The 18,339-nt window shown below is 48.5% G+C and overlaps 1 protein-coding gene across 1 annotated transcript in view; it reads right to left on the minus strand.

The window, feature by feature from the left end:
• Positions 1–18,339, minus strand: part of ptchd1 (patched domain containing 1) — a 65,439-nt gene that overhangs the window by 41,944 nt on the left and 5,156 nt on the right. The window contains exon 4 of the mRNA XM_045710973.2: positions 11,441–11,555. Within this exon, the coding sequence (XP_045566929.1) occupies positions 11,441–11,555 (115 nt within the window). The remainder of the gene's footprint in view (positions 1–11,440; positions 11,556–18,339) is intronic.

The following is an 18,339-nucleotide window of genomic DNA, read 5'->3' on the forward strand; positions in this document are numbered from 1 at the left end:
TGGACCATATTAGATTGTTGGTGATGTGGACGCCAAAGCACTTTAGCTCTCAACCTGCTCCACTGCAGCCTCGTCGAAGAGAATGGGGGCGTGCTTGGTCCTCCGTTTCCTGTAGTCCACAATCACCTATTTTGTCTTGAGGGAGTGGTTGTTATAATTGCACCACACAGTCAGGTCTCTGACCTCCTCCCTATAGGCCGTCTCATCGTTGTCGGTGATCAGACCTACCACTGCTGTGTCATCGCCAAAATTAATGATGGTGTTGGAGTTGTGCCTGGCCATGCAGTCATGAGTGAACAGGGAGTACAGGAGGCGACTGAGCACGCACCCCTGAGGGGCCCCCGTGTTGAGGATCAGCGTGGCAGATGTGTTGTTACCTACTCTTACCACCTGGGGGTCGGCCTGTCAGGAAGTCCAGGATCCAGATGCAGAGGGAGGTGTTTAGTCCCAGGGTCCTTAGCTTAGTGATGAGCTTTGAGGGGACTGTGATGAGCTGAGCTGTAGTCAATGAATAGCATTCTCACATAGGTATTCCTTTTGTCCAGGTGTGAAAGGGCAGTGTGGAGGCAATACAGATTTCATCATCTGTGGATCTGTTGGGGCGGTATGCAAATTGGAGTGGGTCTAGGGTTTCTGGGATGATGGTGTTGATGTGAGCCATGACCAGCCTTTCAAAGCATTTCATGGCTACAGATGTGAGTGCTACGGGTCAGTAGTCATTTAGGCAGGTTACCTTAGTGTTCTTGGGCACAGGCACTATTTTGGTCTGCTTGAACATGTTTCATTACAGACTCAGACAGGGAGAGGTTGAAAATGTCAGTGAAGACACTTGCCAGTTGGTCAGCGCATGCTCTGAGTACACGTCCTGGTAAGCCGTCTGGCCCTGCGGACTTGTGAATGTTGACCTGTTTAAAGTTCTTACTCACATCAGCTGCGGAGAGCGTTATCACACAGTCGTCTGGAACAGCTGATGCTCTCATGCATGTTAAAGTGTTACTTGCCTTGAAGCGAGCATAGAAGTTACTTAGCTCGTCTGGTAGGCTCCTGTCACTTGGCAGCTCTCGTGGCTGTGCTTCCCTTTGTAGTCTGATAGTTTGCAAGCTCTGCCACATCAAACGAGCGTCGGAGCCGGTGGAGTACGATTCGATCTTAGTTCTGTATTGACGCTTTACCTCTTTGACAGTTCATCGGAGGGCATAGTGGGATTTCTTATAAGCTTCCGGGTTAGAGTCCCACTCCTTGAAAGCGGTAGCTTTACCCTTTAGCTTAGTGTGAATGTTGCCTGTTATCCATGGCTTCTGGTTGGGGTATGCACGTACGGTCACTGTGGGGACGACGTGCTCAATGCACTTATTGATAAAGCCAGTGACTGATGTGATGTACTCCTCAATGCCATCGGAAGAATCCCGGAACATATTCCAGTCTGTGATAGCAAAACAGTCCTGTAGTTTAGCATCTGCTTCATCTGACCACTTTTTTATAGACCGAGTCGCTGGTGCTTCCAGCTTACATTTTTGCTTGTAAGTAGGAATCAGGAGGATAGAATTGTGGTCAGATTTACCAAATGGAGGGCGAGGGAGAGCTTTGTACACGTGTCTGTGTGTGGAGTAAAGGTGGTCTAGAGTTTTTTACCTCTGGTTGCACATTTAACATGCTGATAGAAATTAGGTAAAACTGATTTAAGTTTCCCTGCAATAAAGTCCCTGGCAACTAGGAGAGCAACCTCTGGATGGAAGGGGTCAAGTGCTGGTTAAATGGAGGGGAGGAGGATTATTTAACCTGTTTAGGATAGGGGGCAGTATTTTCACGGCCGGATAAAAAACGTAACTGATTTAATCTGGTTATTACTCCTGCCCAGAAACTAGAATATGCATATAATTATTTGATTTGGATAGAAAACACCCTAAAGTTTCTAAAACTGTTTGAATGGTGTCTGTGAGTATAACAGAACTCATATGGCAGGCCAAAACCTGAGAAGATTCCATATAGGAAGTGCCCTGTGAACGTTTATCGTGAGTAATTTAGTCAATTCACCGGAAGTTTTCGGTGGGTATGCTAGTTCTGAACGTCACATGCTAATGTAAAATGCTGGTTTTTGATATAAATATGAACTTGATTGAACAAAACATGCATGTATTGTATAACATAATGTCCTAGGAGTGTCATCTGATGAAGATCATTTTGGTTTTTGTGACATTATATGCTAGCTTGAAAAATGGGTGTGTGATTATTTCTGGCTGGGTACTCTCCTGACATAATCTAATGTTTTGCTTTCGTTGTAAAGCCTTTTTGAAATCGGACAATGTGGTTAGATAAAGGAGAGTCTTGTCTTTAAAATGGTGTAAAATAGTCATATGTTTGAAAAATTGAAGTTTTTGGATTTCTGAGGTGTTTGTAATTCGCGCCACGCTCTATCATTGGATATTGGCGAGGCGTTCCGCTAGCGGCACATCTAGATGTAAGAGGTTAAGATATTGTTTGAAGGTAGGGTTTCAGATGCTTTCGGAAGATGGGCAGGGACTCCACTGTTCAAGCTTCAGGGGGAAGCTGGTTCCACCATTGGGGTGCTAGAAGAGAGAAGAGCTTGGACTGGGCAATATTGCCAAGAGACCCGAGGTGGTAGAATGAAGTGCTTGGGTTGGGGTGTAGGGTTTGAGCACAGCCTGAAGATAGGGAGGGGCAGTTCCACTTGCTGTTCCGTAGGTAAGCACCATTGTCTTGTAGTGGATGTGAGCTTCGATTGGAAGCCAGTGGAGTGTGCAGATGAGTGGGGTGACATGAGAGAACTTGGGAAGGTTTAAAACCAGGCGGGCTACAGCGTTCTGGATAAGTTGCAGGGGTTTAATGGCACAAGTGGGGAGCCCAGCCAACAAAGAGTTACAGTGGTCGTGTCGGGAGAGGACAAGTGCCTGGATTAGGACCTGCGCCGCTTCCTGTGTGAGATAGGGTCGTACTCTATGGATGTTGTAGAGCATTAACCTGCAGGAGCGGGTCACTGCTTTGATGTTTACAGAGAATGACAGGGTGTTGTCCAGGGTCACGCCAAGGTTATTTTTACTCTGGGAGAGCGACACTGGAGTTGTCAACTGTGATGGAGAGGTCTTTGAGCGGGCAGGCCTTCCCTGGGAGGAAGAGCAGTTCTGTCTTGTTGAGCTTGAGGTGGTGGACCTACATCCAAGTTGAGATATCTGCCAGGCACGCAGAGATGCGTGTCGCCACCTGGGTGTCAGAAGGGGGGGAAGGAGAAAAGTAGTTCAGTGGCATCCCCATAGCAATGATAAGAGAGACCATGTATGACAGAGCCGGATGACTTGGTGTATAGAGAGAAGAGGAGGGGACAACCAGTAGCCCTGGGGGACACCAGTAGTCCTCTCCACATCACCTGGTCAGAGCAGCCTGTCAGGTAGGATGCACTCCAAGACTGTGCAGAGCCTGAGATGCCCAGCCCTGAGTGGGGAGGATTTGATGGTTCAGGGTGTCGAAGACAGTGGATAGATCTAGGAGGATGAGAACAGAGGAGAAAGAGTCAGCTTTGGCAGTGTGGAGAGCCTCCATGACAGAGAGCAGTCTCAGTTGAGTGACCCATTTTGAAGCCTGACTGGTTAGGGTCAAGAATATTGTTCTGAGAGAGATAACGAGAGAGTTGATCACCAAGAGCACACGCAAGTGTTTTGGAAAGAAAAGAAAGAAGGGTTACAGGTCTATAGTTTTGGACGTCAGAGGAGTCGAGTGTTGGTTTCTTGAGGAGGGGAGCAACTCAGGCCATTTTGAAGTCAGAGGACGCAGCCAGTGGTCAGGGATGAATTGATGAGTGAAGTGAGGAATGGGAGAAGGTCTCCAGAGATGGTCTGGAGAAGGGATGAGGTCGAGCGGGCAGGTTGTCGGGCGGCCAGACCTCATTAGTCGCAGAATGTCATCTGGAGAGAGAGGGGAGAAAGAGGTCAAGGCGTAGGGTAGTGCTATGTGAGGGAGACCAGTGGACTCAATAGGCAGAGTGAATGAGTAGCGGATGTCAACTTTTTTTCAAAGTGGTTGACAAAGTTGTCCAGAGAGGGAGGAAGGAGGGGGTGGAGGATTAAGGAGGGAGGAGAAGGTTTCCTAGGGTTAGAGGCAGAAGTTTGAGATTTAGAGTGGTAGAAAGTGGCTTTAGCAGCCTATACAAAAGAAGAGAAGGTAGAGAGGAGGGAATGAAAGGATTCTAGGTCCTCCGGAAGTTTAGTTTTCCTCAACTGTTCTGTAAGCTCGCAATGAGTCACTCAGCCACGAGGCAAGAGAGGAGGGCGAAGCCGGCCGTGTGGAAAGAGGACAGTGCGAGTTATAGGATGCGGAAAGGGAGGAGAGTAGGGTTGATGAGGCCGAATCAGGAGGCTGGAGGGAGAAGGATTTAGCAGAAGGGAGAGATGATAGGATAGAGGAGAAGAGAGTGGTGGGGGAGAGAGAGTGAAGATTGCAACACCGCATGACTAACATCAGGGTAGGGGCTGAGTAGTTAGGGTTGGAGAAAAGGGAGACAGAAAAGGAAATAAAGTAGAGACCTGAGGGGCGGTTGCAGTGAGATTAGTAGGAGACCAGCCTCTAGTAGAGATGAGGTCAAGCCTATTGCCTGCCTTGTATTTGTATATATTATGGATCCCCTTCCTGGGGTCCAGCAAAATGAACGCAGTGTGTGTGTATGCATGTGTCAGTGCCAATGTTTGTGTTGCTTCACAGTCCCCGTTGTTCCATAAGGTGTTTTTTTTGTATCTGTTTTTTCAATCTGATTCTACTGCTTGTGTCAGTTACTTGATGTGGAATAGAGTTCCATGTAGTCATGGCTCTATGTAGTACTGTGCGCCTCCCATAGTCTGTTCTGGAATTGGGGACTGTGAAGAGACCTCTGGTGGCATGTCTTGTGGGGTATGCATGGGTGTCCGAGCTGTGTGTCAGTAGTTTAGACAGACAGCTCAGTGCATTCAACAGGTCAATACCTCTCATAAATAAAAGTAGTGATGAAGTCAATCTCTCCTCCACTTTCAGCCAGGAGAGATTAACATGCATATTATTAATGTTAGCTCTCTGTGTACATCCAAGGGCCAGCCCTGCTGCCCTGTCCTGAGCCAATTGCAATTTTCCTAAGTCCTTTTTTGTGGCACACGACTGAACAGTAGTCAAGGTGCAACAAAACTAGGGCCTGTAGGACCTGCCTTGTTGATAGTGATGTTAAGAAGGCAGAGCATCACTTTATTATAGACTGACTTCTCCCCATCTTAGCTACTACTGCATCAATACGTTTTGACTATGACAGTTTACAATATAGTGTCACTCCAAGCAGTTTAGTCATCTCAACTTGCTCAATTTCCACATTATTTATTACAAGATTTAGTTGAGGTTTAATGTTTAGTAAGTGTTTTGTTCCAAATACAATGCTTTTAGTTTCAGAAATATTTAGGCCTAACTTATTCCTTGCCACCCACTCTGAAACTAACTTCAGCTCTTTGTTGATTGTTGCAGTCCTTTCAGTTGCTGTGGTAGCTGACGTGTATAGTGTTGAGTCATCCGCATACATAGAAACTCTTTACTCAAAGTCAGTGGCATGTCGTTAGTAAAAATTGAAAAAAGCAAGGGGCCTAAACAGCTGCCCTGGGGAATTCCTGATCCTAACTGGATTATATTTGATAGGCTTCCATAAAAGAACACCCTCTGTTCTGTTAGACAAGTAACTCTTTATCCACATTATAGCAGGGCGTGTAAAGCCATAACACACATGTTTTTCCAGTAGTAGACTATGATCAATAAAGTTCAAAAGCTTCACTGAAGTCTAACAAGACAGCTCCCAGAATAATTTTATCATCAATTTCTCTCAGCCAATCATAAGTCATTCGTGTAAGTGCTGTGCTTGTTGAGTGTGCTGTCCTTGCTGTGCTTGTGAGTTGGAGGGGATTGGGAAAGGGTGAGGTCAAAAGAGGCAAGGAGGGGAAAGAGAGAGTTAATCTAAGGCAGATGTCAGAAGGTTGAAGTCGCAAGTATGAAGAGTAGTGCGCCATCGTCAGGAAATGAGCTTATCAAGGTGTCAAGCTCATTGAGGAACTCTCCAAGGGCACCTGGTGAATGATAGATGACAATAATGTTAAGCTTGAGTGGGCAAGTGACAGTGATAGCATGGAATTCAAATGAGGAGATGGACAGGTAAGAGAGCGAACAACTCCACTTAGGAGAAATGAGTAGACCGGTGCCACCACCGTGACGACCAGATACTCTTAGAATATGAGAGAAAACATAGTCAGGTGAAAAAAGAGCAGCTGGAGAAGCAGTGTTCTCTGGGAGATCCATGTCTCCGTCTGGGCAAAAAAGTCAAGGGACTGAAGGGCAGCATAGGCTGAGATGAACTTGGCGTTCTTGAACGCAGATCGGCACTTCCAAAAGCTGCCTGAGACCCAGAATTCCACGTGTTGTGTGCGCAGGGTACACTAAACTAGAAGGGTTGCAGCCAAGGGGTGGGGAGCGTCTGTAAAGCCTACAGGGAGAGGTGCAAAGAGGTATAGAAAACACACACATAGTTGACAAAGTTACAAAAGAGCAAAATTAGATAATCTGCAAATAACTAGGTAAGATTCGCAAGTGAGAGCCTTCATTTCGTTCTTTCCTCCAAAAACTTGGCAGAACAGTCTGTTTCACCAGCGGTCTTAGTTTTGCGACAAAACCGCCACTGACACGAACGGTTCTTACAGCTACCGCTGAGAAACCAGGGGAGACTGTAGTACTAACACTACTTCCTAATTGCCTAGCAGAGGTGGAGAGCACACCTCCTTGTACTAATTACTGATTGACAAGGAGAGGTGAAACCACTACCCCTCCAATACAGCCTCTGATTACCAACAAAACAACAGTAACAAATTGCCCTGCTCCTTCATTATGGTTGATGTGTCAACAACTAACTGCAAATGATGATCAGTCAGCAGTTCACACTAAGTAGGCTACTGGGAAAACAGGAAACACTTAAAGTAGATGGCCCTAGCTAGCAAAACACAGAACTAGACCACAACAGATTAAGACAAAATTAATTATACTTATTACTCCTGGAGATATCAGGAGTCCTCTAGGTATAGAATGAAGCTCACTACATGACCAAAAGTATGTGGAAACATGGTCGTCGAACATCTCATTCCAAAGTCATGGGTATTAATATGTAGTTGGTCCCACCTTTGCTGCTATAACAGCCTCCACTCTTCTGGGAAGGCTTTCCACTTTTGGGGTGGCAGGTAGCCTAGTGGTTAGAGCGTTGGACTAGTAACCGAAAGGTTGCAAGATCGAATCCCCAAGCTGACAATGAACATTGCTGTGGGGATTTGCTTCCATTCAGTCCCAAGAGCATTAGTGAGGTCGGGCACTGATGTTGGGCGATTAGGCCTGGCTTGCAGTCGGTGCTCCTATTCATTCCAAAGGTGTTGAGGTCAGGGCTCTGTGCAGGCCAGTGAAGTTCTTCCACACCGATCTCGACAAACCGTTTCTGTATGGACCTTGCTTTGTGCACGGGGGCATTGTCATGCTGAAACAGGAAATTGTTGCCACAAAGTTGGAAACAAAGAATCAACTAAAATGTAATTGTTTGCTGTAGCGTTAAGATTTCCCTTCACCGGAATTAAGGGACCTAGACCGAAAAACAGCCCCAGACCATTATTCCTCCCCCACCAAACTTTACATTTGGCACTATGCATTCGGGCCTAGATTCGTCCGTCAGACTGCCAGATGGTGAAGTGTGATTCATCACTCCAGAGAACGTGTTTCCATCACTCCAGCCGACGCTTGGCATTGCGCATGGTGATCTTCGGCTTGTTGTGGATTTTTTAGAAACGGAATAATAATCAAACACAACTCTATTTGTACGTGTTCTGTTCTTTATCTCCCTTACGACCCATTCAGAAAAAATCACAATCTCAAGAATGTTGTACAGTGCCTGACAGGTTCAGACTATATATACCTCCTGACTGACTGGTTCAGACTATATATACCTCCTGGCTGACTGACTGGTTCAGACTATATATACCTCCTGGCTGACTGACTGGTTCAGACTATATATACCTCCTGGCTGACTGACTGGTTCAGACTATATATACCTCCTGGCCTGGCTGACTGGTTCAGACTATATATACCTCCTGGCCTGGCTGACTGGTTCAGACTATATATACCTCCTGGCTGACTGGTTCAGACTATATATACCTCCTGGCTGACTGACTGGTTCAGACTATATATACCTCCTGGCTGGCTGACTGACTGGTTCAGACTATATATACCTCCTGCCTGACTGACTGGTTCAGACTATATATACCTCCTGGCTGACTGACTGGTTCAGACTATATATACCTCCTGGCTGGCTGACTGACTGGTTCAGACTATATATACCTCCTGGCCTGGCTGACTGGTTCAGACTATATATACCTCCTGACTGACTGGTTCAGACTATATATACCTCCTGACTGACTGACTGGTTCAGACTATATATACCTCCTGGCTGACTGACTGGTTCAGACTATATATACCTCCTGACTGACTGACTGGTTCAGACTATTTATACCTCCTGGCTGACTGACTGGTTCAGACTATATACCTCCTGGCTGACTGGTTCAGACTATATATACCTCCTGGCTGACTGACTGGTTCAGACTATATATACCTCCTGACTGACTGGTTCAGACTATATATACCTCCTGACTGACAAGTTCAGACTATATATACCTCCTGGCTGACTGACTGACTGGTTCAGACTATATATACCTCCTGGCTGACTGACTGACTGGTTCAGACTATATATACCTCCTGGCTGACTGACTGACTGGTTCAGACTATATAGACCTCCTGGCTGACTGACTGACTGGTTCAGACTATATATACCTCCTGGCTGACTGACTGACTGGTTCAGACTATATATACCTCCTGGCTGACTGACTGACTGGTTCAGACTATATATACCTCCTGGCTGACTGACTGACTGGTTCAGACTATATATACCTCCTGGCTGACTGACTGGTTCAGACTATATATACCTCCTGGCTGACTGACTGGTTCAGACTATATATACCTCCTGGCTGACTGACTGGTTCAGACTATATATACCTCCTGGCTGACTGTCTGGTTCAGACTATATATACCTCCTGGCTGACTGACTGGTTCAGACTATATATACCTCCTGGCTGACTGACTGGTTCAGACTATATACCTCCTGGCTGACTAGTTCAGACTATATATACCTCCTGGCTGACTGACTGGTTCAGACTATATATACCTCCTGGCTGACTGTCTGGTTCAGACTATATATACCTCCTGGCTGACTGGTTCAGACTATATATACCTCCTGGCTGACTGACTGGTTCAGACTATATATACCTCCTGGCTGGCTGACTGACTGGTTCAGACTATATATACCTCCTGCCTGACTGACTGGTTCAGACTATATATACCTCCTGGCTGACTGACTGGTTCAGACTATATATACCTCCTGGCTGGCTGACTGACTGGTTCAGACTATATATACCTCCTGGCCTGGCTGACTGGTTCAGACTATATATACCTCCTGACTGACTGGTTCAGACTATATATACCTCCTGACTGACTGACTGGTTCAGACTATATATACCTCCTGGCTGACTGACTGGTTCAGACTATATATACCTCCTGACTGACTGACTGGTTCAGACTATTTATACCTCCTGGCTGACTGACTGGTTCAGACTATATACCTCCTGGCTGACTGGTTCAGACTATATATACCTCCTGGCTGACTGACTGGTTCAGACTATATATACCTCCTGACTGACTGGTTCAGACTATATATACCTCCTGACTGACTGGTTCAGACTATATATACCTCCTGGCTGACTGACTGACTGGTTCAGACTATATATACCTCCTGGCTGACTGACTGACTGGTTCAGACTATATATACCTCCTGGCTGACTGACTGACTGGTTCAGACTATATATACCTCCTGGCTGACTGACTGGTTCAGACTATATATACCTCCTGACTGACTGACTGGTTCAGACTATATATATACCTCCTGACTGACTGGTTCAGACTATATATACCTCCTGGCTGACTGACTGGTTCAGACTATATATACCTCCTGACTGACTGGTTCAGACTATATATACCTTCTGACTAACTGACTGGTTCAGACTATATATACCTCCTGGCTGACTGACTGACTGGTTCAGACTATATATACCTCCTGACTGACTGGTTCAGACTATATATACCTCCTGGCCTGGCTGACTGGTTCAGACTATATATACCTCCTGGCCTGGCTGACTGGTTCAGACTATATATACCTCCTGGCTGACTGACTGACTGGTTCAGACTATATATACCTCCTGGCTGACTGACTGGTTCAGACTATATAGACCTCCTGGCTGACTGACTGGTTCAGACTATATAGACCTCCTGGCTGACTGACTGGTTCAGACTATATATACCTCCTGACTGACTGACTGACTGGTTCAGACTATATATACCTCCTGGCTTATATATACCTACTATTCTACAGTATCTTAGTCACTTAATAATGTTTACAGATCTCGCATTGCTCATCTCATTTGTATATACTGTTTTCCATACTATTCTACGGGTATCTTAGTCCGTTCTGCTCTGACATCATTTGTCGATATGTATATAGTCTTAATTCATTCCTACTCAGATGTGTGGGTATTGGGTATATGTATTGGGTGTAATTTGTTAGATATTACTTGTTAGACATTATGGCACTGTGGGAGCTAGAAGCACAAGCATTTCATTACACCCACAATAACATCTGCTATTCACGTGTATGTGACCAATAAAATTTGATTTGATTTGGCTTGGCTGACTGAGTGACTGGTTCAGACTATATATACACTGCCTGGCCTGGCTGACTGACTGACTGGTTCAGACTATATATACACTGCCTGGCCTGGCTGACTGACTGACTGGTTCAGACTATATATACACTGCCTGGCCTGGCTGACTGAGTGACTGGTTCAGACTATATATACACTGCCTGGCCTGGCTGACTGACTGACTGGTTCAGACTATATATACACTGCCTGGCCTGGCTGACTGACTGACTGGTTCAGACTATATATACACTGCCTGGCCTGGCTGACTGACTGACTGGTTCAGACTATATATACACTGCCTGGCCTGGCTGACTGACTGACTGGTTCAGACTATATATACACTGCCTGGCCTGGCTGACTGACTGACTGCTCATCTGGCTGGCCCTGTGCTGTGTGGTTTTTACACTGAGAGAAGAGTGTGTTAAGCAAACATAAAATAGGCCGCTATATCGTTCTCCGACCAACACACACACACACACACACACACACACACACACACACACACACACACACACACACACACACACACACACACACACACACACACACACACACACACACACACACACACACACACACACGCACAGCGTTACCTTGAGTACTAGGTCTGTGTGTAGAGGGTCCAGGATGCTGCCTCTCCTAGAGGTGACTATAACTCGGCCGTAACGGCCAGGAGTCTGCAGGTCAGAGTACAGGGTGTGTTTAGATCTGTTGGCAACAAACACACAAACAGACCTTTCAGTCCACCATTACTAAAATATATATTGCAGTGCATTCGGGGAAAGTATTCAGACCCCTTGACTTTTTCCACATTTTATTATGTTACAGCCTTATTCTAAAATGGATTAAATCGTGTTTTATCCCTCATCAATCTACACACAATACCCCATAATGACAAAGCAAAAACACGATTTATACATTTTTGGAAATGTAATTTTTTTGGGGGGTGGTGTGAAATATTACATTTACATAATTGTTCAGACCCTTTACTCAGTACTTTGTTGAAGCACCTTTGGCAGCGATTACAGCCTCTAGTCTTCTTGGGTATGACGCTACAGGCTTGGAAAGGGGTCTGAATACTTTCCAAATGCACTGTATATTACAATAAGGACTGTCTCCTCCCATGTGGTGCTGTCCACTTTCTATTCTGCTGTGTTTTGGATTTTTGTTTATTTTCCCAGTCTTTGTGTTTGGAATGGTTAAATAAAGCTTCATTAGTACAGCACATTTCAGACATGGAATGCATTGCTATGTGCTTCATTGGGAAAAACTAATTAAAAAAAACATTCATATTTACTACACAGCAAACACACGAGGATAAAAAACAAAAGAATAACAATAAGAACTGAATGACTAAACAGCACCTAAGGAAAAGCAAAGCTAAAAATATTTAAAAGATCTCTTTTAAATATGTCCACAGTTTCGGCACCTCTCAGGTTCTCTGGCAGGCTATTCCACAGGCTGGGGGCATAATAACTGTCTCTCCATGCCTCTTGGTCCTAGGCTGGGATAGTTAAAAGGCTGCTCTCTCCATGCCTCTTGGTCCTGGGCTTTGGGATAGTTAAAAGGCTGCTCTCTCCATGCCTCTTGGTCCTGGGCTTTGGGATAGTTAAAAGGCTGTCTCTCCATGCCTCTTGGTCCTGGGCTTTGGGATAGTTAAAAGGCTGTCTCTCCATGCCTCTTGGTCCTGGGCTTTGGGATAGTTAAAAGGCTGCTCTCTCCATGCCTCTTGGTCCTGGGCTTTGGGATAGTTAAAAGGCTGTCTCTCCATGCCTCTTGGTCCTGGGCTTTGGGATAGTTAAAAGGCTGCTCTCTCCATGCCTCTTGGTCCTGGGCTTTGGGATAGTTAAAAGGCTGTCTCTCCATGCCTCTTGGTCCTGGGCTTTGGGATAGTTAAAAGGCTGTCTCTCCATGCCTCCTGGTCCTGGGCTTTGGGATAGTTAAAAGGCCAGTGCCAGAGGACATGAGGGACCTACTGGGTACATAACTTAAAAGCATGTCTGATATGTATTGGGCTGCACGATCATGGATTGATTTAAAAACCAATAGAAGAATCTTAAAATTAATTCTAAAACTGACAGGCAGCCAGTGCAGAGACCATTAAACTGGTGTAATGTGTTCTCTCCGTCTGGTCTTGGTCAGTACCCGTGCTGCAGCATTCTGTATGTTTTGCAGTTGACCAATGGCTTTCTTGGGTTGACCAGACAGGAGAGCATTACAGTAGTCAAGCCTGCTTGTAATAAAAGCATGGATGAGTCTCTGTATCAGCCTGAGAGAGAAACGGCCGCACCTTGGCAACGTTCCTCAGTTGGTCAAAAGCTATTTTGGTCACATTCCTAACGTGTGATTCGAAATTGAGTTCCGAATCTAAAATGACACCTAGGATTTTTACCTGCACCGGAGAGGCCACCCCCCCACCCCCCTCTCTTGGACCAGAGAGGCCAACCCCCCTCTCTTGGACCAGAGAGGCCACCCCCCTCTCCTGGACCGGAGGCCAACCCCCCTCTCCTGGACCGGAGAGGCCACCCCCCCCTCGCCTGGACCGGAGAGGCCACCCCCCCTCTCCTGGACCGGAGAGGCCACCCCCTCTCCTGGACCGGAGAGGCCACCCCCCCCTCGCCTGGACCGGAGGCCACCCCCCTCTCCTGGACCGGAGGCCACCCCCCCCTCGCCTGGACCGGAGGCCACCCCCCTCTCCTGGACCGGAGGCCAACCCCCTCTCCTGGACCGGAGAGGCCACCCCCCTCTCCTGGACCGGAGGCCAACCCCCCTCTCCTGGACCGGAGGCCAACCCACCTCTCCTGGACCGGAGGCCAACCCCCCTCTCCTGGACCGGAGGCCAACCCCCCTCTCCTGGACCGGAGGCCAACCCACCTCTCCTGGACCGGAGGCCACCCCCCTCTCCTGGACCGGAGGCCAACCCCCCTCTCCTGGACCGGAGGCCAACCCCCCTCTCTTGGACCAGAGAGGCCACCCCCCTCTCCTGGACCGGAGGCCAACCCCCCTCTCCTGGACCGGAGGCCAACCCCCCTCTCTTGGACCAGAGAGGCCATCCCCCTCGCCTGGACCGGAGAGGCCACCCCCCTCGCCTGGACCGGAGAGGCCACCCCCCTCTCTTGGACCAGAGAGGCCACCCCCCTCTCCTGGACCGGAGGCCAACCCCCCTCTCCTGGACCAGAGAGGCCACCCCCCTCTCCTGGACCGGAGGCCAACCCCCCTCTCCTGGACCGGAGAGGCCACCCCCCCCTCGCCTGGACCGGAGAGGCCACCCCCCTCTCTTGGACCAGAGAGGCCACCCCCCTCGCCTGGACCGGAGAGGCCACCCCCCCCTCGCCTGGACCGGAGAGGCCACCCCCCTCTCTTGGACCGGAGAGGCCACCCCCCTCGCCTGGACCGGAGAGGCCACCCCCCTCTCTTGGACCAGAGAGGCCACCCCCCTCTCCTGGACCGGAGGCCAACCCCCCTCTCCTGGACCGGAGAGGCCACCCCCCCCTCGCCTGGACCGGAGAGGCCACCCCCCTCTCTTGGACCGGAGAGGCCACCCCCCTCGCCTGGACCGGAGAGGCCACCCCCCTCTCTTGGACCAGAGAGGCCACCCCCCTCTCCTGGACCGGAGGCCAACCCCCCTCTCCTGGACCGGAGAGGCCACCCCCCCCTCGCCTGGACCGGAGAGGCCACCCCCCCTCGCCTGGACCGGAGAGGCCACCCCCCTCTCCTGGACCGGAGGCCAACCCCCCTCTCCTGGACCGGAGAGGCCACCCCCCCCTCGCCTGGACCGGAGGCCACCCCCCTCTCCTGGACCGGAGGCCAACCCCCCTCTCCTGGACCGGAGAGGCCACCCCCCCCTCGCCTGGACCGGAGGCCACCCCCCTCTCCTGGACCGGAGGCCAACCCCCCTCTCCTGGACCGGAGGCCAACCCACCTCTCCTGGACCGGAGAGGCCACCCCCCTCTCCTGGACCGGAGGCCAACCCCCCTCTCCTGGACCGGAGGCCAACCCCCCTCTCCTGGACCGGAGAGGCCACCCCCCTCTCCTGGACCGGAGGCCAACCCCCCTCTCCTGGACCTTGGTAATTACCAGGTCCTAACCCTAACCCCTTGGTAATTACCAGGTCCTAACCCTAACCCCTTGGTAATTACGAGGTCCTAACCCTAACCCCTTGGTAATTACCAGGTCCTAACCCTAACCCCTTGGTAATTACCGGGTCCTAACCCTAACCCCTTGGTAATTACCGGGTCCTAACCCTAACCCCTTGGTAATTACCAGGTCCTAACCCTAACCCCTTGGTAATAACCAGGTCCTAACCCTAACCCCTTGGTAATTACCAGGTCCTAACCCTAACCCCTTGGTAATTACCAGGTCCTAACCCTAACCCCTTGGTAATAACCAGGTCCTAACCCTAACCCCTTGGTAATTACCAGGTCCTAACCCTAACCCCTTGGTAATTACCAGGTCCTAACCCTAACCCCTTGGTAATTACCAGGTCCTAAACCTAACCCCTTGGTAATTACCAGGTCCTAACCCTAACCCCTTGGTAATTACCAGGTCCTAACCCTAACCCCTTGGTAATTACCAGGTCCTAACCCTAACCCCTTGGTAATAACCAGGTCCTAACCCTAACCCCTTGGTAATAACCAGGTCCTAACCCTAACCCCTTGGTAATTACCAGGTCCTAACCCTAACCCCTTGGTAATAACCAGGTCCTAACCCTAACCCCTTGGTAATAACCAGGTCCTAACCCTAACCCCTTGGTAATTACCAGGTCCTAACCCTAACCCCTTGGTAATAACCAGGTCCTAACCCTAACCCCTTGGTAATTACCAGGTCCTAACCCTAACCCCTTGGTAATTACCAGGTCCTAACCCTAACCCCTTGGTAATTACCAGGTCCTAACCCTAACCCCTTGGTAATTACCAGGTCCTAACCCTAACCCCTTGGTAATTACCAGGTCCTAACCCTAACCCCTTGGTAATTACCAGGTCCTAACCCTAACCCTAACCCCTTGGTAATTACCAGGTCCTAACCCTAACCCCTTGGTAATTACCAGGTCCTAACCCTAACCCTAACCCTAACCCCTTGGTAATTACCAGGTCCTAACCCTAACCCCTTGGTAATTACCAGGTCCTAACCCTAACCCCTTGGTAATTACCAGGTCCTAACCCTAACCCCTTGGTAATTACCAGGTCCTAACCCTAACCCCTTGGTAATTACGAGGTCCTAACCCTAACCCCTTGGTAATTACCAGGTCCTAACCCTAACCCCTTGGTAATTACCGGGTCCTAACCCTAACCCCTTGGTAATTACCGGGTCCTAACCCTAACCCCTTGGTAATTACCAGGTCCTAACCCTAACCCCTTGGTAATAACCAGGTCCTAACCCTAACCCCTTGGTAATTACCAGGTCCTAACCCTAACCCCTTGGTAATTACCAGGTCCTAACCCTAACCCCTTGGTAATTACCAGGTCCTAACCCTAACCCCTTGGTAATTACCAGGTCCTAACCCTAACCCCTTGGTAATTACCAGGTCCTAACCCTAACCCCTTGGTAATTACCAGGTCCTAACCCTAACCCCTTGGTAATTACCAGGTCCTAACCCTAACCCCTTGGTAATAACCAGGTCCTAACCCTAACCCCTTGGTAATAACCAGGTCCTAACCCTAACCCCTTGGTAATTACCAGGTCCTAACCCTAACCCCTTGGTAATTACCAGGTCCTAACCCTAACCCCTTGGTAATTACCAGGTCCTAACCCTAACCCCTTGGTAATTACCAGGTCCTAACCCTAACCCCTTGGTAATTACCAGGTCCTAACCCTAACCCCTTGGTAATTACCAGGTCCTAACCCTAACCCCTTGGTAATTACCAGGTCCTAACCCTAACCCCTTGGTAATTACCAGGTCCTAACCCTAACCCCTTGGTAATTACCAGGTCCTAACCCTAACCCCTTGGTAATTACCAGGTCCTAACCCTAACCCCTTGGTAATAACCAGGTCCTAACCCTAACCCCTTGGTAATTACCAGGTCCTAACCCTAACCCCTTGGTAATTACCAGGTCCTAACCCTAACCCCTTGGTAATTACCAGGTCCTAACCCTAACCCCTTGGTAATTACCAGGTCCTAACCCTAACCACTTGGTAATTACCAGGTCCTAACCCTAACCCCTTGGTAATTACCAGGTCCTAACCCTAACCCCTTGGTAATTACCAGGTCCTAACCCTAACCCTAACCCCTTGGTAATTACCAGGTCCTAACCCTAACCCGTCTGGATTGAGGTAACCAATCGAATAACAACCAAATTATTAATGCTACAACCACTTTTTCTGACAGTCTTCAATGTATCAGAATAGTAGGAGATGACAGTTTGTATAAACTCACAAGAACGCGGTGTTATAAGACCACACATTAGGTTACTCACAATAACCATAGTGCCATTCCTAAAGGAATTTATATGGTTTTCAAGTCCTCTGTTGGTTATTCTGACAGGGAGGACTGGAGCACTACCAGACCCTGTCTGTCAGTCTCTAAAACAGTTTGATGTTGCTGGGACTGGAGACCTACCAGACCCTGTCTGTCAGTCTCTAAAACAGTTTGATGTTGCTGGGACTGGAGCACTACCAGACCCTGTCTGTCAGTCTCTAAAACAGTTTGATGTTGCTGGGACTGGAGCACTACCAGACCCTGTCTGTCAGTCTCTAAAACAGTTTGATGTTGCTGGGTAGGAGCACTACCAGACCCTGTCTGTCAGTCTCTAAAACAGTTTGATGTTGCTGGGACTGGAGCACTACCAGACCCTGTCTGTCAGTCTCTAAAACAGTTTGATGTTGCTGGGACTGGAGCACTACCAGACCCTGTCTGTCAGTCTCTAAAACAGTTTGATGTTGCTGGGACTGGAGCACTACCAGACCCTGTCTGTCAGTCTCTAAAACAGTTTGATGTTGCTGGGACTGGAGCACTACCAGACCCTGTCAGTCAGTCTCTAAAACAGTTTGCGATGTTGCTGGAAATAATCCTGGAACCCTGCGGTTAGGGTAAATCCAGTCTCTTTTAAAAAGTGCTGGTAGCTTCCACAGCAAATCAAAGTTGTCACAAAAAGTTTTTTCAGGTACTTGTTTAGGGCAACGAGTCAGCTTAAAATTTCAGAGCTAGAGAAAATTATTCTCTTCACTGTGCTAGCAAAGATGTAAAAAAAAAAATTGTAGTCCTCCCTCAGATCGCCTAAAACTAAGGTTAAACATTCGTGAGTGACAATGGTTTCAATATTGGAGTGGTTGGCCAGAACCGTGGACAGGAGGGAGTTGATGTTGTGGGCACTGGCTCTTGGGTGATAGCGGACCTTGGTCGGTCCACAGATTGTAGGCAGGCCAATATATCTCACCATCGAGCTGCCAACGTGATGGAATCTGATGTGGAACGAAGAGGGGGCTAAGGGGGCTGATAGGTCCATCTCAAGCGGGGCAAAGTTCCTTGATAGTTGGATTGGTATCAAAGCACAA

The sequence above is a fragment of the Salmo salar genome, chromosome 29 (assembly GCF_965601325.2).
Source record: "Salmo salar chromosome 29, fSalSal1, whole genome shotgun sequence".
Classification (NCBI taxonomy): domain Eukaryota; kingdom Metazoa; phylum Chordata; class Actinopteri; order Salmoniformes; family Salmonidae; genus Salmo; species Salmo salar.